The sequence below is a fragment of the Euprymna scolopes genome, chromosome 36, assembly GCF_053919585.1.
Source record: "Euprymna scolopes isolate OS-2025 chromosome 36, ASM5391958v1, whole genome shotgun sequence".
NCBI lineage: Eukaryota > Metazoa > Mollusca > Cephalopoda > Sepiida > Sepiolidae > Euprymna > Euprymna scolopes.
In genome coordinates, this window is record NC_136517.1 from 66,613,005 (window position 1) to 66,636,961 (window position 23,957).

General features: G+C 31.6%; 1 protein-coding gene across 1 annotated transcript in view; it reads left to right on the top strand.

The window, feature by feature from the left end:
• The first annotated feature begins 730 nt into the window (after positions 1-730).
• Positions 731-23,957, top strand: part of LOC145260564 (protein Daple-like) — a 291,687-nt gene continuing 268,460 nt past the window's right edge. Inside the window, exons 1-2 of the mRNA XM_080118819.1 lie at positions 731-1,493; positions 1,649-1,737. Of these exons, the coding sequence (XP_079974945.1) occupies positions 1,443-1,493; positions 1,649-1,737 (140 nt within the window). The 5' untranslated portion in view covers positions 731-1,442. The remainder of the gene's footprint in view (positions 1,494-1,648; positions 1,738-23,957) is intronic.

A 23,957-nucleotide genomic window follows, 5' to 3' on the forward strand; every position in this document is an offset into this window, starting at 1 on the left:
GCATCGCATTTTCAAGAAATCTTAACCCGTATCTAATCTTAACGTTAACCTCAATTTATTATTATTTTACTTTTGTTTTTTTAAAACTCCAAACAAGAGATATTGCAATTTAGAACAGTGTCTCACAGAAGAGTTGAGCCTCGAGGTCTTCACATTCAAACTTCTGCAGTTTAGTCAAAGAAGCAGGGAAGGAATTCCACAATGATTATTACATGAGTTAAACTCATTTTAACTACATTAACGTGGTTTTATATTTGCAAACTTTTTGGGGAATTCTGCCGTTTACCGTGCTGAAACAACGTTATTATTTAGAAACCCATTCTTAATTTTTTTTTGTACTTTTACCTCATACTTTAATAAACAAACGCTACCGTTGAGAAATCTTGAAAATTCTATGAAATAGCAAGTACAGTTTTTTTTTTGACAATCTATTTAATCAAATAATACTTAAAATGGGTGAAGCAAGCAGAAGCAAATAGTTTTAAATGTAAAGTGCCTTTATGAAGAAGGAATAAAAATATTTTTCTTGTTGCAAAAAAAAAAAAAAAAAAAAAAAATGTATTACTTTAAAGCTAAATTAATTTAGCCTATGTTGCCAGACTCACCTTATTCCTCGCAAAATGAGATTTTATTTCAGCAATATTTTAATTGGGCATTCATTTATAGGGTTTCAAATAAAATGAGAAAATGCAGTTTTTTTTTTCGTTTCTCGTCTTAGCACATTTTCGTTGAATTTTAAAATGTGGCCGCTTCTTGTTGCTAACTTGGCCTCTTTTTTTTTTCTTACCTTCCAAATACGTCTCCCTCTTCTCCTTTCTTAATAGTGAGAGCAACCGCCCTCAAGAAGGCTGCACAGTTCAAGACTTGTGGATTTACCCTTTTCGTCTTCTACAAAAATGTTTTTCTTTCATCTCTTACTGACCAACCAACCTAGACCTCTTTAGTTATTGGTAAATAGATTATTATTTTTATAGTAATTTTAATTAGACGCACAGTTCAAATTCTTACCTTTTAAGGATGTTGCATGAAGTTATTTTTGCAATTTTTTAATATTTATCAATAAAAAATGGAAATCAGAGCGGTTGGTTCAACGAAGAAAAGTTTCTTTTTCTATGTTTCGTTTTATTTTTTTGTTAATTTGTTTATTAGAAATACATAAAACAAAACGTCAGGTGTAGTGTTAAAAACAAACATTTGCAATTTCAGCGGACAAAGTTCAATCTCACTCTTCGAGAGATGTGCAGATTCACATGAAAAACAATATTGTAAATATAACAAAATGGGTGTGAAGGAAAACAGAATATAACTTGAAAGCCGGGAGACAATCTACGGGTTACTAGAAAGAGAGGAGTATTTCAGGAGGAGGAGGAGGAGGAGGAGTGAAGAAATTGAATTTCTACGAAGAAAGAAAGAAGAAAAGAAAAAAAAAAAGGAGATTAAACATGGCGACGCCATCGGAGGAATGCTTTATGCAAAATCCTCTTGTAATATGGGTAAGTTCCTACTTTGGTTCACTTGTTTATATTATTTCGTTAATTATCGAGCGAACTAGTTTGTCCATAGTATTTTAATTTGTTTTCAGCTCGTTTGAATAATCCTTTATAAAAAGCATGTTTTCTTTCACCCTTTCGCTCTCTCTCTTTCCCAGATCGATACATTTCGAGAAACAAACGCTCCGCCGATTCAATATAAAGATATTTCGACTGGAATCTTTTTAACAAATGTGATGAGTCAAATGTAAGTACATTTCAAAATTTCTTTTTTTCTCGCCAAATATTGAACTTTCTTAGTGTTCATTTTATATTTTTCAGTTCTCTTTTTTTTACCTTCATTACCTGCAAGCATTTACTTTTTGAAAATTATAATTTGTTTTCAGTCCTTTCTTAAAAGTTGTGGGGAGGATAAACGACATATTAATTGTTTTACACCTTTACGTCGCTTGCATTTTGATTTATTTATTGAAATTCTTATAGTATGAATGAATGCGTAAATTTATAGTATGCGTATATAAATAAAGCATAAAAAGTACTAAAACGAACTTGAACAATTCTCATTAAAAATTAAGGTGCTTATGCATTTGTTACCGCGCTTTAAAAAAAAAAATAGTTTGCCATGATTTAAAATTTTACGATATTTTTGTTTGTTAGGTACAAAACCCATACCCCCATGTTAAAAGGTTTCTGAAATAACGTTATTATTTTAGCGCTAACAGATGCACAAGTACCAAGTTTAATTACGAAATAGTTTAATAATACATTTATTAGGGTAATAATTAAATTTTTATTAAAAAAACAAAAAACGGCAGTCTTTTAATGTTTTGAGTTTGCTAAGAATTTTAAAAACAAATGGCTAAATACGTGCTTTTAAATTTGAAACGGTCACAAAGTAATTTATTCTAAAATATGTTAAAATGGTTGGGCTGTTTACAAATAAACTACGATGGCACTTCTGCAGTATGCGGACGGGTTTCACTATACTGTCACCAGGTAGCATTTCTCCGTCAAAAACTTCGTTAACACTTCAACAGGTGCCACAATTTATCAAGAAATTACTACACAGAAACTGTTGAATGGTGTTTACTGTTTTGAAATTCTTAAAATTTTATATTAAGGCCCGTCTCACGTTCGTATATTAAATATATTTTGTTTGTAGATTTCTATGCGCTAAAAACGAATCGGCAAACCGTTTCCGTCGCCAAAAAAAAATAAGTTTCCATGACATGAAAAAATTACTTTTTCGAAAAGTGGGTGATTTTTTTTTTTCCCATGTAAATTTAACTTAAACTGAGCACCCACTTTCTGGACACCTGAGACGGGACTTTTTTTGTTTATTGGCTAAAAGGTTTTTCAATTTCTTTTTCTGTTTTGATCTTTCAATAAAAACGAGGAAATTAAAAGTAAAAATTGGTATTTTACTTTAAGGCTCGTCTCGCATTCGTATAGAAAAAATACTTTTTTGTAGTTTTTTTTGTGTGGTAACTGTTTCCGTCGCAAATTTACCGTTTGTATGGTATTAACCTCTTAACTCTGGGACTATTTTCCATTTCACAGCCTAGCCTTACGCGTGAGCATAAACGAAGACTGTTAAATGTGCATTCGCATACCAAACTGCGTTGGCGAAAAATTAAAATTAGACGGAAAACAAGTGGTTTTCCAAATATTAAACCATGTAATTCTATGTTATCATGACTGGCCATTTTGTACGCAAGTGCGCGTATATGGTCGACGCGTGCGCGTCGACCATATGCGCGCACTCGCGTACGCGTACAAAATGGCCAGCCATGATAACATAGAATTACATGGTTTAATATTTGAGAAAACTACGTCTAATTTTAATTTTTCGCCAATACTACAGTACACTGTGACGAGGCAGTTTGGTACGCGAGTGCACATTTAACAGCCTTCGTTTATGCTCATGCGTAGCGTAAACGAAGGCTAGGCTGGAAAATGGTCCCAGAGTTAAGGCGTTAATACCATGCAAAAGAAATCAAACAAAACTTTTTAGCCACTAAACACACAAAAAATGCCCCCTGTCTCAGGTTGCCAGAAAGTGGGTGCTCAGTTTGTTAAATTTACATGGAAAAGTGATCTCTTCATATCATGGAAACTTTTTTTGCGACGGAAACTGTTTGCAGATTCGTTTTTAGCACATCGAAATCTACAAAAAATATTTTGCTATATACGAACGTGAAACGGGCCTTAAAGTAAAATTATACCAAATATTAAAGGATCGTCGGGTTTGTATTACTTGTACACATAGATTCGAAAAAGTTGTCAAAAAACAAATATATAACAAATGTTATCAAAGGCAAGATACGGCAAGATAAGTTACTTTTCTACCAAACTGGATATATTTTTTGTGTTTTTATTCAATGTAACATGTTTATTCAGCTCGAAAACCATACAGTGTTTACCGATTGGAACATTCAAGATGGCGTCTGATTCTCTTAACACGGTAAGTTTGGGAAAAGGTGTTATAAATAAAACCGGATAAAATACTGTTAAAAACTCGCTCAATATATGTTACCGTGACATAGGTTGACATATTCGGCGGGGTTTTAATAATATTTTGCATAGTTTTTTTTTTATTTATAACACCTTTTCCCAAACTTACGGTGTTAAATTTTCGAATACATCGGTAAACAGTTTTTCGAGCTGAATACAAATGTTACATTGAATAAAAACACTAAAAACATAGGTAGGAAAGTTACTTATCTTGCCTTTGATAACATTTATCCCATGTTACGAAAACTGAAAAATGTCGGTCGATAAAAATTTCAGCATTTTTTAAAGCTGGAAAGATCAAATAAAGTTATATTTATATACATATAAAATCCCATTTTTTCACTTACCTCAAAGTTGTAAATTGGACACAAAATCATTAATATTATCTTAAAAATAAAATGAGCAATTTTTTTTTTTCTCGGTAACATAATTTGAATTACAACAAAAAAAACCGAATTCTAAAATTTTTTTAAAAAAGCTTTAAATGATATTAAATTCAAATATTACGCGATATGAAGTTTCAACTGATCTTTTTTATATAACAGGTTTCCAATATTTAAAAAAATATATTCATATAATGACTCTTAAGATAATAAAAATTGCAAAAGAAAAGTCGAAAAATTCGTTTCGATTTGATTATTTAAAATGACCCTAAAATATATGGGAAACCTGTAAGGTTAGATACATGTATCAACAGAACAGGTTAAAATTTTATCGTCTGTCTAGTTCGTTATTAAAAATCTATTTGCTTTACAAAAATACGATTAATAAATACATAAATGTTCAATTATCAAAATATTTTTAAAATCAATATAATATAAATTTTATAGTGCTAATGCTCTTCCATAGAAATTACAAACACGAACTGATGACGTTTTTTAAGATTGATGACGTAGTACACAAGTTTACATCCAATTTTATGAAAATTACAACATTACCTTAATAAAATTATGACAATATTGGTTCGATGAATAAAATTCCGAAACAATACTGTAATAATTTCATTTAATTTTCTGAATTTTATAAAAAATAAAACGGTTAAAAGCGAAACATAGCTGAACGTGGAAACTCCCGGACAACGCTGAGTAAATAATCTAGTTTTTAATAAGTGAATGTAATGTTTCTGTAGATTTGGATTATTGCAAGTTTTTATTATTTATCGATTTCTTCTATTTATCATTTAGAAGAATATTAGATTTTCTAAGATTCTGACATCGTTTTTTTTTTGAAAAATTTCTATATAATTGCAACAATGAATTCCACTAACGGCGAGGTGATTCTTTATTTTTTAAAAAGAATAAATGACCCGTTTTGCTCATTTTCTATTTTTTGTTTAACGAGTTGCTTCATGAAGCCGCAATACCCCAAAAGCACCATGCAAATCCGACTGATAGAAAACGATTTCTATCCTGTTTACCCTAGAAACCGTCCACTGCGTTTTTTTATTCTTTAAAGACATTACAAAATTGAATAATGCCTGAATGTTTCTCATTACAAGATTTGCAGATTTTTGAATGCTAAAAAGAATTCTTTCCATTTCATTTAGATCAGAACCAACATTACATTTTTAATTTTTCATAAAGAGTTTTTGGAGTATTAACACAAACCAATTTAACGATTCTTGGTCTGATTCTTAATTTGATTTTACAAGCTTTCATTGGGCATATACCCTCCCACTTCCCAAAAAACTATACAATATTTATTATAATAATTCTCCTCTTCATATACTACAACAATCGTGTCCTTAGTTCTTGCATGAAACCCTAATCAGATAACGTTCTCCAAATGATCCAGGGTATAAAATCAACCCCCACATTGTAAACTACAAAATTTACACACATTTTTGATTTTAAGTATTTAGGTATTGTTAAGATTTGCATTCACTTGTTTATAAAGACTTTCTGTGATACTGATGATTAATCTACGTTAAAATCTCGATAATTTGTTTCCAATAGCAAAATGATACTGGGTTTTCAAAAAAAATTTTTATTCAAACTTTTATAATCTCTATCTGTACTATTATATAAAAGGAACTCTGTATCTGAGTTTGTTCTCTGTTGACTCGAAAACGGCTGGGTTGATTTTTATGAAATTTCACACGAAGGTATTTTATGTACCCGGCAGGTTTTGTGTCGGAATGTTTTCGATAAGTATTGATAATCAAAATAATCTGAAAGAAGGAACAGGCAATTTTCACCAAAGTTAACATCTTACACAGCCCGACATCACTAGGTGTATCAGAATTTTGTGAAATTCTGACACCCCTAACACAAAACTGCGAATAAAATATACAAAACTCGTAATTTTTCTTTTTTAAAGTGGGTTGTTTATTTTCTTTATGGAATATACTTCCAAAATAAACTATTAAAGTTGTTTAAAAAAAATAATAGAAATATTCTTTTTTATTTAAAAAAAAAAAAGTGTTTACAAAGTGCCGGCGTGCCTTCATGCAGCCATTTTTTTTTTTTATGTAATGAATGAAATCAATTGAATTTTACAAGTTTAATATTTTTCAATTTTTAAACTAAAAATCTATCAACTTTTCTATTGGTTCAATTTTTACAATATTTTCAGGGTCAATGTGAAATTTTATGCTCTTTCCAATAAACCAAATATAATATTTTAGACAAACTCCCCCCCCATTTTGAAATGCCTATTAGAATTTAAATAATTAATTTACTCACCAAAGTTTTATATCACAAATTGAAGATGAAAGATCAATAAATAAAATATTCTAATTTTAAACCGTGTTTTTTGGAAATTTACCTGTAAAGTCCAAAGTGTAAAACTTTTTTTTTTTTTTTTTTTTTTTTTTTTTTTTTTTTTTTTTAGTGGAAGCTATGTTATGGTTAGATTGTCAAGTAAATATTGGATGCTGACGACAATTTCTTTCTATTTCCTCAAATGTTTTTTTTTTTTTTTTTTTTTTAAATATTAAAAAAAAAATTCACTTGATAAAGAATTAAAATATATAAATTAAAAATTCATGTATTTCTTTTAAAAGAGTAAAAAAACAAAAAAATAGAAATTTGGTAGAGCGAATTGTTTTTTAATCGGTCAAAATCCATGAATGAAATGTTCATATTTTTCAAATATGGTAGCACATACTGACCACTTATAAACATTCATTTATTTTCTACAAAGCTCTATAAAATATGCTTATAGTAAAAAAAAAAGTGTTTTTGTTCATTATTATTACATTAAATGTTTTATTTATATAGTTACTAACGAGATTACTAATGTGTTTCTACGTTTTTGAAATAATTATTTTTGTTACTTTGCTACTTCTGTATATATACATCTACTTCTGTATATATAAATCGTCAATCGGTAAACTTCTGGTTTCGCTAATGGCGGATAACAATTGCCGGGAAAAACGTTTTCCGAGACACTGTTTAAAAATCCTTTTATTTAAAAAATACATGGAATATAATATAAATATGGACACATTCTTATACATGAATAGAAGCACCTATAGTTTAGTAATTTTGAACAGGTAAGTGATTTTTTGGCAGTTATATATTTATTAGATTTCGATGAAGTTAAATTTGTTGATTTTAAATCTTTTTGAAAGAAAACCGATAAAAAAAAAAAAAAAATAAAAAAAATATTGCATATTTTTTGATTAAACCTTTTTATGATTTAAAAATTTGGTCTTTGCTCATTTTATTGAAATAAAAATTAGGGTTTGAAATTACATTTTCATATTGTTATAAGCTTGTAGACATGGAGAGTCTATTTAATCAAATGTTTGCAATGGCGACTTGCCCCAAAATTCTGATACACCAAGTGTATAAATAACAAGTGTGTTATTTGAGAAATTTTATTACCATACAAGCAAAAGGCCCAACATATAAAATTAACAGTAGGTGCTATGACAGGGGCCATTGTAAATGAATGTTTGCTTAAAGCACAATTTTCCAATAATACTTGATTTTTTTTTTTCATTTTAAAGTTAAATTCCACCGCACAACCAGTAATACCAGGTATATATAAAATCAGTAGGTTCTTTGACATGACAAGGGCACGTTCGAAATCAATGTTTCTGTTTAGAGCACAATTGAAGCATGATACTTTTGCATTTTAAACTTTAATGCATTATATATAAAATAATTTTATAAAATCAATGTTCTCTACAGTGCAGTCATGTATCGTGAACTTAGTCACTGCAAGAAGCATGTGAAGCTTCCTCCAGGTGCATCGTGGTGGGTCCCCCATTAGAGTAGGCAATCAATTGATTTGATTTAAAAAAAATGCTATTTAATTGATTTTGATGACAATTCGTTGATCATCATTCAATTCTGGGCAATGTCGGGTCACTCTTCTAGTAAAATATATTTATGAACTTTTTTTTTTTTTAATCAGAAATCATAAAATTATAAGTTATATTTCATTATATCATTTTTTTTTTTTTTTTTTATAGAAAAAAAAAGCATCTTTGATTTTTAAAAAAGAACAGTTCAAATTAAAATATATATATATATAATTTTTTTTTTTTTTTTTTTTGAGAGAGAGGGTAAGGTATATTAACCTTTTCATATGCTCAATGAAAGCTTATAAAATTAAGAATATCTGCTCTAAATGAAATGGAAAATTCTTTTCAGAATTCAAAAATCTACAAATCCTATTATGAGAAACATTCAGGCATTCAATTTTGTAATGTTTGTTTAAAAAATAAAAAGTCAGATATATTGACATTATAGAAGCTATATTTCCTTATCAATCAATAAGGGTTTTTTTTCACTCAATGAGGAACGCCTCCCTGGACTTTAGCCATCTAACTCTACTCCGAGCTATCCGCTGCCATATTTTAATATGATTTTATTATTGAAAAATAAATATTATAGAAGTTATATTTTAGGCGGTTTATACACTGTTGGTCATCTGTAGATTAAATTTGCCTATCGTCTGTACCGCAGCCTTTGTAAACGAGGGAATGTGAATCTTAACGATCAAGTATTTTGGGAACCTGGTCTTTGCACTTAAATTTTTTCTCCTTGATTTAATGAGATTCCAAGAAAAACGGCCAAGTTGGTTTTCTTATCAGAAGTGACTTTTCGCGGGCATTCATCGTCAAACATAAATATCGGCTGATATAAATGTAAACTTTCGGGCATTTTTAATAAGAGCCAACAAAACAAAGGATGGAAAATATACATCAAATAATTGTTACCAAAGGCAAGATAAGTTACTTGTGGATATTTGGATAAGTTTTTCTTTGTTTTAACATTTTAAAACTTTTGTTCAAAAGAAACCACTCCGTTCAGTTAGAATGAGGGGGGGGGGGTCTGTCATATGCATTGCACGAAAATCTTTAATAATTGCTCAAAAAATTAAATGAAACCATATTGTTAATGTCATTAATCATGCGAAAATGTAATGTTGTAGTAATTTTTGTTTTTTGAGTGATTATCAATGGTCCTTGTGCAATGCTGCACAGTAATGCTTTTTAGTGACCGCTACATACGACCAGAGGAACATTTTTGTAGCCATCACCGTTTTCAATGCCTAGGACTATCAGAATGCGTAAGCTTCTTGACTTGTTGATCCCTTTATGTTTCGGGCTTTACCTTAGGGTCATTCCATGTCAATTCACCAGGCCATTACACCCACCGACACCGAATTACTTAAAATTTAGCACAAATATTCCCCTTCATGAGTTAGGAAAATTTGCCAAATTATTTGGTCCTAAACCTTACCGTTCGGATTTTAGGGGGGGGTGTAAAATTTGCATATTATGCTTCTAAATTTATGCCGCGAAACGTCACAGAATTTCAGTGTTTTATAAAATAAAAAAAACTTCCACATATTCAATATTTCTAAAATTTGGTAGGAAGGACATTTAGGGACTATAGAATTCGAATATTTAATTATTTTAACCCCATACCTGGTAGAAAATAAAATTTTGCTCACCCAAAAGCATGTCCCCCAAATCATCAATTTTTTTACGTAGCTTACAGTCAGTCTAGAGAAAATATGTCCTTCAATTTTCATATTTTATTTATAGCATTTACTATTACTGCTTAAGTTCTCAAAAAAATTGAGGGTTTCTAGCCTACTTTAGAAGATATGGCCCTGTAAAGTTTATCTTTTTTTTTTCTATGTACATGCAGTAATTCAGCGAAAGATTGATAAAGGCAATCATCCTAATGCTCCCAAATTCCTCAAATGTTCATATTGTGCTAATTAATTTCTTAAACTATTCAATAAGATAGTCTTTGTTAATTTAAAAAGAAAATAATTTAAATATATTTTGCAGATATTGCATTTTGTATGGTACGGACAGATTGTCTTTAACAACTGATAAACATTGATTCATGCATTAGGATCAACATTTTATAGTTTTTGTAGATGGCATTAAACATTAATTTAAACATAAGATCTGATAGGTAAGAATGGTAATTTAGAATTCGGCCAACCGTGAACTGAATGACTCCCTTTGACCCAGACTGGAACTTGTCTGTGGCACCTAAAATATTAGTCTTTTTTTTTTTTTTTTTTTTTTTTTTTTACTGTATCCAAAGAGAAAGGTGACATTTTTCTACTTGGATTTTTTACTAGCACACAGAATAATTGAATTTTTTTTTTTTTTTTTTTTTTTTTTTTTTTTTTTTTTTTTCAGATGAATTGTTCTATTTGTACTGAGCTAACAGTTGAAACAATTACTAATTTATTCCATGATAAACAGGTTGGATTAATTTCAGTGGATCATTTGGATGCAATGGATGTAAAGCTTATTGCCTATTGGACAGGACTTGATGAGGATAAAATACAGGCTATCTGTAACCATCACAATCAGACCTTGTTAACTAAGTATGAGTGGCTTGAAAAGAGTTGTTGCAATCCATTTAAAAATCATAAGAAGCGAATTAAAGGCAGTTTGAAAGCAATTTCTTTGAAGTTGGCAGATAAAGCAAAGGCTAAGTTGTTATCCCAGGCAAGAAACTGTCCTAATTGCCAAATACGAATCAGCAAACTTCTTGATGAAAAACAAATGTGTGTATCGGATGAGGAAATGCAAGAGCTTGATGCAAGTACTTCAACAGAAACAGAAGATAAATATCAGTGAATGTTTCTCTGCTATTGGAATTTCTCCAATGAAAACAAAAGGGATTCAGTTTAGGTAAGAGAAAACTTTGTTCTGCAATCAGTAGGTCGTTAAACATTGACTGAGCTGTTATGTGATGAATCTTTAAAATTAAAAAAATGAGATTTTAGATAAAGCTAAGTGCTTTGATAAAATGATAGAGGTTCTTGCAGCAAAAGTGAAGTGTGGAATCCACTAAAATGAAGATCTTGACACTTGCCCCTACCGATTGATCACACAAAAATTCATGAATGTATTTGGTGTTTCAGAACACACTGTACGCAATGCTGTAATACAAGTAATAGACAGTGTATGATTCATGTGCCCAAATTGTCCTAAATCATCACAGAAGCTGGAAACCTTTCTTTATGACACCCTTGAAGAATGTATTGGTAATGAAAACTTTATTGCTAGGCTAAGTCACAATCCTGATATTTAAAGCAAAAAAAAAGATATTAGTGATAGCAAAGTTTTATTTCTTGGGGATTTTGCTGAAAATTACAAATTTGTTGTTCAAGATGAGATCCAGAGTTTTCATTGGAGTACCTCCCAATGTACTTTACACCAAGAGGTACTGTTTTAAGCTTGAAAACACAATGTAAATAAAGTCAATGTTTTGTTTTTATCGAGTGACAACTCCCATGATGTGACATTTGTTTATATGGTATAGAAAAACATTATCGAGGTGATCAAGGTTAATTTGCCAAATGTGAAAAGTATTGAATATTCTACAGATGGTTGTGCAACACAAATACAAGAATTATAAGAACTTTGCCAATTTGTGCAACCATCAAAAAGATTTTGGACTTGATGCAAAAATGGAACTTCTTTGCAACTAGTCATGGTAAACAACCATGTGATGGCATAGGTAGGACAGTGAAAAGGATGGTAGCAAAAGAAAGTCTATGAAGACCAAATTCCAAACAAATCCTTTCAACAGAAACTGTTTGAATAATGCAAATCTACAATTGAAGGAATCAAATTCACTTTGATTAAAAAGGGGAAAGTTGAGGAAGCAAGGAGAAGTCTCACTATTAGATGTGAAAATGTATTCACAGTTCCAGGGACAAGAAGTTTTCATCAATTTATTCCACTCGACAGATAAAATAGCCATGAAACAATGTAGTGAGGATGAAAACTATGAATTGATATATGACTTCTCTATTGGGGTTGTGGTTTCAGAATGTTTGAAGGTATGACAGTAACGTTTGGATTGGCATGGTCCTAGAAATTAATATGGAAAATAAGGACTTGCTGAATAAGTTCATGCATCCAACTCTTCCATTACATTCATTTAATTGGAAAGAGGATTTTAAGGATATATGCTTTGTGCCATTAACAAATGTTCTGTGCACTATTGATGTTCCTACAATACCAAATGGTATATCATTTGTCCGAAGTGAATAAATTATCTGTGCAAAAAATTGTATACAAAACAATTTAATCCTATGTACGCAACAAATTTGGTGCACAGCATAGTTTAAAATTTGTATATTATCACTTATAAATGAAAAGTTTCAGATTAATGAAAATAACTTTTTGAAAACTTGTAAAAAAAAAAAAAAAAATATAAAGAATTTTTAAAGTGATGAAATTGAAAACATTTCTTATGGATAAAAAAAATGTTTAGTGCAAATTACAAATATTCTAAGTTTTAAAAATTCACATGCATTTAAAAAAAGTCAAATTTGTTTGAAAATAATTTTTTTTTTTTTTTTTTAAATCGATCAGAAATTTCTTTTAAATTAATGTTTAATGCCATCTACAAAAACTATAAAATGTTGATCCTAATGCATGAGTCAATGATTATCAGTTGTTAAAGACAATCTGTCCGTACCATACAAAATGCAATATCTGCAAAATATATTTAAATTATTTTCTTTTTAAATTAACAAAGACTATCTTATTGAATAGTTTAAGAAATTAATTAGCACACTATGAACATTAAGGAGTTTGGGAGCATTAGGATCATCAATTTTTCACTGAATTACTGCATGTACATAGAAAAAAATATATAAACTTCACAGGGCCATATCTTCTAAAGTAGGCTAGAAACCCTCACAAAATTGTTTTGAGAACTTAAGCAGTCATAGTAGATGCTATAAAAAAATATTAGGAAAATTGAAGGACATATTTTCTCTAGACTGACCGTAAGCTACATAGGTAAAAAATTGATTTGGGGGACATGCTTTTGGGTGAGCAAAATTTTTTCTACCAGGTATGGGGTTAAAATTAGTGGTGGGACGATTAATCGGAATCGTTAATCGTAAGAATCGTGTATTTTGGGAGGTATCGGAATCGCATCGTTAAAAAATACCTTAATTTTCCGATTCCTTCATTACGATTCTTTTAGTCTGATGTTGAAAAAAAGAAAAAAAAATTCCTGATATTTCTAACCGCAAGAGAGAAATGTAGCACGTTATAAAAAGAAACCAAAGAAATTCATTATTAACAGGGAAATGCTTAGTGCCCCTCCCTTACAAGGTTCATTCATTCAGATCTATTGTAATCAAAACTACAAAAGAGTTAACTTGAAAAGAAGTATGCAGGGCTCTATATTGCGAGTAAAAATTAAAAAAAAAACGCTTATCTTTTTGGCGATTGTTTTTTTTTTTTACTGACAAATCTTCTAATACTGAATGAAAATGCTTTTTCAACTTATATTTTCTTAAAATAAAACGAGCAAAGTCAAATTATTTAAACAGTAAACGGTTTAATAGAACAATGTACTTTTTTTTCTTTTTTTAAAAGAAGGCTTTTGAAAGAAATATCTCTAAAATGAAATTGATCACGTTGTATTATTTCGCAAAGTTTTGACAGTAGTCGGCTTCTTTTGAAGTTTCAAAAAAATCGACCCCATACCTATCTCTTCCAAACCTAAAGTTATTAAATAACCCCTTCGTTAATTCAAGGGTAATTAATTCAATTCGGTCAAGTTTTTTTTTTTTTTTTTTTAATTTCATTGAAATAAAATCCATTTTTTAATTTTTTTTCTCCAGAAAGATAAAACCCTGAATTTGATTATATTAAAAGCAGAATAATATCTTTTTTTCTAGAATTTTAAATTGAAAATTAAGTGTTTTGCGCAGTTTTTTGCCGAATGAAAAAGAAATTAATATATATATTTTTAAAAGGTTTTGTAATCAATTAATTTTTATGTCTAAATAGTATTTATGATTAATTAAATAATTTCATTTTAAAAAGTATTTATAAATATAATTTTACTTAAGACTTATAGTTTAGCAATATTGAACCGCATCAACCATGTGTGAATTGAACACAGTCAACCAAAAAAAAAATTCAAAAGAAAATGCGTATTTGCATTTCATTATGTAAACTTTTATACATTGGTTTCAAAAATTAAATTCTATAAGTTTTTTTTTGTTAACTACCGGTTGGTACAATTTACCGCCCCATCCCTTTATATTTTTTTCTTTTTGTCTTTTTTTAGCGGATTTTTTTTTTTTTTTTTTTTTTTTTTACAGTGATCACCACTTATCAAGGCCCGGAAGCCGCTCAGGGATAAGGGTTATTGCAAGTACATTACGTTAGTGTGGAGATTTGATGAAGTGTTTAATTAGGGGGCGGTTTATTAGGAATTTGTTAACATTGGACTTGAAGACATCCAAGTTGTAGTCCCGAGGGAAGCAGGCAGACGGAACAGAGTTCCACAGGCGTGCAGTTCTAAGAAAGAAGCTTTGTTCATGGAATCCGCGTTTTGATTTAGGCACAGATATAGAGTGGGGGAAATTTTTCACAGTGGATTCAGCTAGATGGGTGTTTTTCGTAAAAGATTGGCGAGGGGGGGGACCAGGGATTGGAGTTCAGACGAGCACCTGCCATGAAAATAATGATAAAACAAGGATAGGCTCGCAACGTCTCTTCTGTGGGAGAGAGGTTGCAGGGTAGAGAAAAGAGCATCCCCCACTAAACCACAAAGTCTATTTTGTACTCTGTCAAGGCATGATAGGCTGTTTTTGGCAGCTCCTGCCCAGATATGGCAACAGTATTCCATCCTTGGACGTACTTGGCTTTTATATAGATAGAGAATTGCATCAGTAGTGAGATATCTTCTGGAGCGGTAGAAGGATCCCACCATCTTTCCAGCAACCTTGGCAACAGACTTGATGTACGTGTTCCATTTCAGATCAGGAGTAAAGGTCAAACCCAGAAGCTTGTCAAAACACGGGGCCTCACCCAGACGAGAGCCATCCATCACAATTGATGCCAGCTGGGGATCAAAGCGTTGATGATGTAAGGATAGGAGTTTGGTTTTTTGGATGCATTAAAGGTAACCAGCCACATCTTCCCCCACTGAACCACGTGCTCGAGATCAGAGGAGAGAGAATCCGAGAGAACTTTGTCATTTACAGCCTTTGATGTGTTGCCGTAGATGGTCGTGTCATCAGCATAGATGTCAACGAATGATTTAAGTATGTGTTTAGGGAGGTCATTGATGTAGATCAGGAAGAGAGTTGGGCCCAGGATTGACCATTGAGGGACTCCAGCATTTATATTCCAGGCCTCCGATTTTTGTCCATCTACCACTACTCTTATGAGTCTATCGGAGAGAAATGATTTAATGATTGAGAAAACATTTCCAGTTATACTGTAGCTGGAAATCTTGTGAAGTAGACCCTTATACCATACCTTGTCGAAGGCCTTTGATATGTCAAGAGCAATTGCCCTAGAAAGGAAGCCTTTGTCAAGAGATTCACTAATCCTGTGGGATATAACCGTCAGCACATCTGCGGTAGATCTTGCCGAGCGGAAACCATATTGTGTGTCACTAAGGTTATTCCTGCTGAGGTGGTTGACTATTTCTCTATTTAATATGGATTCCAGCAACTTATTCATAACACACAGGAGACTTATTGGTCTGTACTGAGAGGGAGAGGACTTATCATCTGAATTCTTAAATACAGGACAAACTGATGAGGTCTTCCAGGGGGTCGGAAAGCACTTCTCCTTAAGGCAGCGCTTAAATAGTTTCGTAAGTATGGGAGCAAGTTCTGGTTGAAGCTTTTTTAACACTATAATTGGGATGCCATCAGGGCCAGTTGCCTTACTAGAATCTAGGTTCTTGATTAGCTTGGCGACCTCATGCACGGATATTTGTATGTTACCTAGCTTGTTCTGTGTTGTAGGAGGAAATATGGGGAGTTGATGGCCTTCGTCGCATAGGGTAGAATTAGCTGCAAAGTTCTTTGCAAATAGTTTGGCCCTGTCTGACGCTGACGAGATGACCTCTGGTCCATTGATAATGTTTGGGATAGAACGCACAACGCCAAAGTCCAAAAAAAAGTCTTGCATGGAAACTTTTTGAAGTTGAAGATGATGAGTTGAAAGCCATTTGCAAAGTCTGTCAAATTAAAATATCGCGAGGAATAAAACCATCTAACATTACCACAACCAGCATGTTAAAACATTTAACTATGAAGCATCCAAATAAATTGGAGGAGCAAAATAAAAAAGAAAAGGAACAAAAAATTACCAACTAGTCACTCAGAGCAGTTTTATTAGTGAGGGTTGAAATCGCAGTGTCTTTTTTTTTTTTTTTTTTTTACCTACGTCACCATCTAGGTGTCACCAATTTTTTTAACCCTCCTTAACTTCAAAGAGTAAATACAATATATACAACTAAAAAAATAATTTTTAAAAATGCTGATTCCATTCATGAAAAATTCTTTTAACTAGAAATTAAAACTTAGGTAAAGATAGCTGACTGACAGCAACAGGAGCACTGGTTAACTACTGAACCACGTGGAAAGATGTGGGGGGGGAGGAAAAAAAGGAAATTAAATGATAATAAATTATGATAACCGTCTTTGAAAGGCACTAAACTCCTAAAATTTACTTCTTTAAAATTTTAGGCGGCACTCCCCGGCGATTTTAAAGCACTCTCTCTCTCCCCCCCCCCCAAAAAAAAAAAAATTTAATTTTTAAGTTTGGGAAAGATATATTTATTATAACTGAATTCTTGTATGAAGACTGGATCTACTTTATTGGACGTTAATTTGTGAGATAAGTAATTTTTCAATGTTTAATGTTTTTAAAGTTTCAATTATCAATTAAATTTTTTTAATTGCGTTTATTTTTCAATTTATTTAAAAAAAAAAAACAGGGTTTTAAATGTATTTTTCAAGGTAACAAGCTTCGAAAGAAGTCTAATAAAAAAAAATCACTTAATTTTTAATTTCGACAACCCTGAGAATTTAATTATTAAAAAAATATTGAAATGTGACATTTTTTTATTTAACATTTCTATTAGTTCAATTAATTTTCTTTAAATAATTAATTTCACTCAACAAACTTCACCATTTTTTTTTTTTTTTTTTTTTTTTTTTTTAATCTTTTTCTGTAATTTTGGTAATTATGTTTGCTCAATTTTATCTAGTATTTCATTTGTTTTTTATAGTGGTATCATTTTTATGTGTTCCTTTGATATACCCTATTTCAAAATTAGTTTGGCTAAACTTATTCTTCACGTTAGAAACAACGTGTAAAAGCAATGAAAAAGTAAGAAAAAATAATAGGTGTTAACTACTCCTTGTGAATTATGGAGGTCTGAAGAACTGCCGTCACAAATACAACTATCAATAGCCAAATAAAAAATCGTTTTTGAAAGTCCTTTAATTGTAACTTTTCGCTATACCTACCTTTTTGGTATAAAACACAAAAACCTTCGATTAATGGTATTTCTCATATATGGTCGTTAACTTTGGAAAGGTTATTTTGTATCTACGGCGCCATGTCACATGGTATATTGTTTTTTTTTTTCATTACGCACGTTCATTTATAAATTATTAAATTAAATATTTATCTTTTTTATATTTAATTAGTATATATTTTCTTTCTCTTCTGCTATATTTTTTATTTAATTCATTAAATCTGTTAATTATGAGGACCAAAATAATGAATCGTGTGTATTCTCTAATTTTCTTGTTTTTGTTCTGTTATATAAATTCTATTTTATTTGTTTTTGCTCTGAATGATAAATTCTATTTTCTTTGAGTTTTTTTTTCTGTATTCCAATTAAGTAAAATAAATTTTCTCTAAAATAAATTTTGCCAAGTTTTCCGTTTAGTTTACTATATAATAATTTTATTTAAACCAAAACACGACGGTGTAGACATAAAACATCTCTTCCAAAGTTAGGGAACATATTTGGGAACTACCGACCATAAGTATAAAACTACCTGGTATATTTCAAAACAATAATTCCCTAGGAATCGGAATCGTACTTGGTATCGGAATCGTTAATCAATATTTTCCTGGAATCAGAATCGTATAAAAATTAGGAATCGTCCCAACACTAGTTAAAATAATTAAATATTCGAATTCTACAGTTCCTAAATGTCCTTCCTACTAAATTTTAGAAATATTGAATAAGTGGAAGTATTTTTTTTTTTTTTAATTTTATTGTGGAGAAAGAAGTGGCTTACCGTTAAAGCGGCTGCGCGTTTGTGCATGCAAAGCACAAATTGAGAATCAAGATGGCGCCCGCATTTGTTTGTGGAAAAAAGTCTCAGAGAATCTCGTACCCTGATTCCATAAATAATGAGGAAAGGAAAGTGGGGGGAGAGACGATTTTTAGTCACTAAAGCGAACGGACGTGTGTAAAAGAGGTAGAAGAAAAGAGTGTGGTGAACGAAACCAACAACGACTTGGTTGAAAGTAGAGTTGTAACGAACACATTTATAAAACACTGAAATTCTGTGACGTTTCGCGGCATAAATTTAGAAGCATAATATGCAAATTTACCCCCCCTCCCCCCCAAAAAAATCCGAACAGTAAGGTTTAGGACCAAATAATTTAGCAAATTTTCCTAACTCATGAAGGGAAATATTTGTACCAAATTTCAAGTAATTTGGTGTTCATGGGTGCAGATTTAAACTTTTTGCTGGTGTTTTGACATGGAATGACCCCTTAGGGACCCCCCTTATAAATGGTTATGAAATTGATGCTTCGGCAGTAAAATGTCTGATTGCTTGGTGTCTCCTTTCCGTGGCATGATAACGACTGGGTGTAATCTGCATTCATCACCGGTTTTTAATCAGCCATAGGCCGAAGATCGATCGTCTGTGATTTTTATTCTAGTGATAGCAATATTAACAGCTAGGAGTGAAAAAAGTCCATAATGCTTAAAATATTAATATTAAATGCAAACAGCAATAGTATTTAACAAATAGTTTTATTGTCAATTACACACATGTAGGATTTTTCAATACACATTTAGTGAGAAAGATGTGCTTGCTTGGCTTTGCACAAACTGTCCTTGGCAACATTACTGACTTACATACACGTAAGTCACTTTCTGGAGCAAGTCTGGATCTGTATTTGATTTTCAAATTGGTCAGTGCCGAAAATCTTGCTTTGCATAAGTATGTTGTTGCAAACGGTAAGAAAATCTTTACTGCCTTTCAAGATAACAATGGATATTCGGAGGCTACAGTGAGCCAGAATTTTGAAACTTGTTGCTGCATAAAACTGATTTTTAAACTTCTGTCGAATGAAATTTCAGCCAGTTCTCCAGTTCATTTTCTGCAAACATGCTATCAGCTATTTCAACATTAAACAGATTTCTGATCCAGTCAAAATTTTCAATATTATCTGGAATATCTTTCGAGAAATATTTGTCAAAATGTTTGCCTAGTGATAGCAAATGTCGTTTAACATCTACAATTATCAAATAAACATTAACTGAATCATTGTTGCTGAGATATTTGTCCAGTGTAGGAACATATCTAAAGTTTTCTTACTAACTTTTGTAGACCATGTATTCAGATTTTTCTTGAAGGCTTGTATCTTGTCATGACTAAATAAAATATTTGAATTTCTTCCTTGTAGAGATAAATTCAGTTCATTAAGTTTGTTGAATATATCTGCCAGATAAGCAACTTTGCAAAGCCAAATTTTATCGGCCATTATCGAAGCCAGTTCAGCATCATGAAACATCAACAGTTCTGTAAGTTCAAATAAGCGCTGAATTACTTCGTGATAGCCATCTTACTTCTATATGAAACAACAGACTTGAATGTTCAGCCCCCATCTAGCCACAAAGTATTGCAAAGAAACGACTAAATAATGGTTTGGTTTTAATGAAATTATCACTTTAATACAAGATGACAAGACTTCGGACAAAGAAGTATCCATTTTTTTGGCAACCAGAGCTTATTGATGAATCCTGCAATGTGTTGCAGTATTATTAGGTGCTACTTTCTTAACCTGCCCCACAACACCCGAGTGAATACCAGTCATTGACATCTGTACACATACCAATACACTAGCTCCATAACAAGCCTGATTGCGAAAGAAGAGTCCAAAAAATTTCTTCACCAGTTCTTCTAATTGGCATAGGATGGCAAAATAGAAAATCTTCAAGCATTTCACTTTCCCAACAATATCACACATATACCATAAGTGGAAATCTACTGGTAATATCTGTACTTTCATCAAGTTGTAATGCAAAAATGCCTGTTTTCACTGTCAATTAATTGAGTTTTTATGTCTTTTGGCATATTTTCTATTCTTCGCAATTGTGGTATCTGACAGTTGCACAGCTTTCAATTTCGCAGCATGTTTTTCATCCAAAACTGTCTATTGCACAGGGCAATACAAGTTCTTCAGCTAAATAATATGCCTGTAATAGCTTATGATTATATGTTATTGACATTGCAAAAGTTTTTATTTGCTTTAAATAATCATTCCTTTTTCTTTCAAAAAAATCTTCTGGTTTTGTGGCAAATTGAGGATGTGTTTTAAATGTTGCTGCAATTTAGCTGGCTTCAAGGCTTCATTCGACAACAAAGTAAACACTGTGGTCTGTTAGCATTAGATACACTTTTAATGAATCCAAATCGGATATACTCCGCATCATATTTTCTGAATTTGTTTTTCTGAACAATCTCTTTTTGTCTCTGTATCAGATTCTGAATTGATTTCATCATGAGCTTTCCATTTCAAAAATTTATCCATGGGTAAAGTTTGCACCCTGAAAAAGCAAAATTTGATAACTTATTTTTTCGTATAAATAATGCAAGCTGTCATTTAGGAACATAAATAAATAAAAATCAGATATTCAGACATTAAAAATTCCTGACACTCTATCAATGCTCAAGCCCCATTGTTATCCTGTTTGCAGGAGATTTAATTTTGTGTAAAAAAAAACTACACAGGAACACAACGTCAAATATATTTCAACAGCAATAACAAAGAACTCTTGTGATTTTTATAAATGTTCAAAATCACAGGAAAAAGAATCTGAAAATGAAAACTTTGTGCTGATCAAATACCTTGTCGCCCTATACACACTATAAACAAATTTATTAAATGTTCAACTGAAAAAGAAATTTTGTTATATTAAGGAGGTTAATTTTTACCAGTTAGAATAAAATACCAAAACAAAACGTTTATTTCAAACCCTTTTGACATTTAAAATTTACAAACTCTCATGTCAGTAATTAAGTCAATGCTACAGAACATAAAAAGAATAAAGTAACCAAAAAATATTTTAAATAAAAAAGGCATATGGATTAAGTAGAAGAAATAAACTTAAACAATTTATTTAAAGAAAGTTCTTCCGTATGTCGGCCAATAAATAAAATCATTACGAAAGGACATTTTTCATTTGTTCTAATTATGAAGTAGGTTAAAATAAGATGTTATAAATAAGTATTTCAGTATTACAAATTGTAACTAAGTACTTTAAATTAAAGCTATCAATAACCTTATTTTAAAATTTTTAATGTTTCTACAAAAAAACATAAAATGCGTATCAATCACGAATTTAAAAGAAACAAATTTTGTTAAAAATATATTTTGAATTTTTAGTGCGTTAGTTGCATGGTAATAGATAAGTAACTATCAGAATAATAAAAAAAAAAAAAAAAAAATAAATGTTTAAAATAGATTTAGTTTACCACATTTATTAATTTATTATTGAAATTTATTAAATTAAAACCATCAGACGAAATTTAAAATTAGCGGTGCTGATGGAGTTCCATTAAAGAAGAGCTCAAACGGGTGTCTAATTCAAAATTACTGTTTCTTCTTCTTTTCATATTACATCACATCAATTGGTCCTTTTCTCACATATCGTTCAAGATTATATCTATTCTTACCCCCTATCTATTCTGAACATTTGAGCTAGGATATTCTAAATAAAACCTATGATCTTTCTTCAACATCAGGGGTCTACATTCTAACCTTCCAGAGGTTGAAACCCAATTACAGGAGACTAAACCAGACCTTTTATTTTTAAGCGAAACTGGCATTGAACAGGCTATTTCCTTAGATGAGTTTGTAATTCTTTAATTAGATACTCTAACTTCTAAATCTGACCACCAAGATCGCCATGGGTATGGAATATGTGCCTATATTAAAGATGGCTTTCCATGTGGTAGGGACATCTCCAGAGAAGATCCTAACTTACCCTATGTGCTTCTGGGTTGCACTAGCTCGCACTACTGCATTTATATTTACTCTCTATCGCCCCCATAACAGCGGAGTTACTATCTTTAAAAGCATATCTGAGAAAATTGACCAAGCCCTATCTGCTTATCCTTCAGCTAATATTCATGTATGTGGAGACTTCAATGTTCACAATGTGGAATGGTTGACCCACTCCAACAAGACAGATGATGAGGGGGAGGTTCTGTCATGATTTCTCCATTGCTTATGACCTCACTCAGATTGTTCACGAACCCACCCATGTGCCCGACAATGACGGCCAGTATGCAAGTCTACTAGACCTTTTTCTCACAACTTGCCCTGAACTATGTTCAGCTTCTGTTCTGTCTCCTCTTGGATCTTCCGACCACTCTGTTGTATCAATTAAGATAAAAATGAAATGTAAAAAGTCTCCAAATGTACCTCTCCATCGTACAGTATATCGATACACTAAGGCTGACTGGGATAGCTTCCGTACATTTATATAAAATCTACCTCGATGTTCCATGTTTAAAAAGGATGTGTCCTCTATAGTATCAGACCTGACAGAATGATTAATTGTAGGTATAGACCGTTTCATACCCTCAAAAGTTCCAGCAAAAACATAACAGCCAGCCATGGTTCTCTCCAGAATGTGCTGCTGCCATTGTGCACAGAAATCACTTTTTCCACTGCTTCCAACGTAATAGATATATGGAAACTAAAGCTGCTTTCAGGGCTGCTAGCAACCATTGTAAGAAAGTAATAAAGAATGCAAGAGTTATATGCTCAGTCCGTCAAGTCCAAAGTAGTTGAGCAGCGGCTTGGTTCCCACCAGTTTTTGCAAATAGCAAACAGAATCCTGAACAGAAGCGTGTGCTCTATCCATCAATCAATCAATGGACCTGAGGTAATCTCGTCAGCATCAGACAAAGCCAAACTCTTTGCCAAGAACTTTGCAGGTAATTCTACCCTTTGCGACCAAGACCACCAACCCCCAATATTTCCTCCTGTATCAGAAAACACGCTATATGATATGCATATATCTGTACGTGATGTTGTCAAGCTAATCAAAAACCGGCCCTGACGGTATTCCAATTATAGTACTCAAAAAAAAAAAAATAAAAAAAAATTCAACCAGAACTAGCGCCTGTACTTACAAAACTGTTTAAACGTTGTCTTAAAGAGAATTGCTTCCCATCACCCTGGAAAATCTCATCAGTATGCCCTGTATTTAAGAATTCAGGTGATCGCTCATCCTCCTCTCAGTACAGGCCAATAAGTCTCCTGTGTGTCATGAATAAGTTGCTGGAATCTGTGTTAAATAGAGAAGTAATCAACCATCTCCACAAAAATAACCTTAGTGACACACAATATGGTTTCCGTTCTGCTAGATCTACAGCAGATGTGCTTACAGTAATATCTCGTAGAATTAG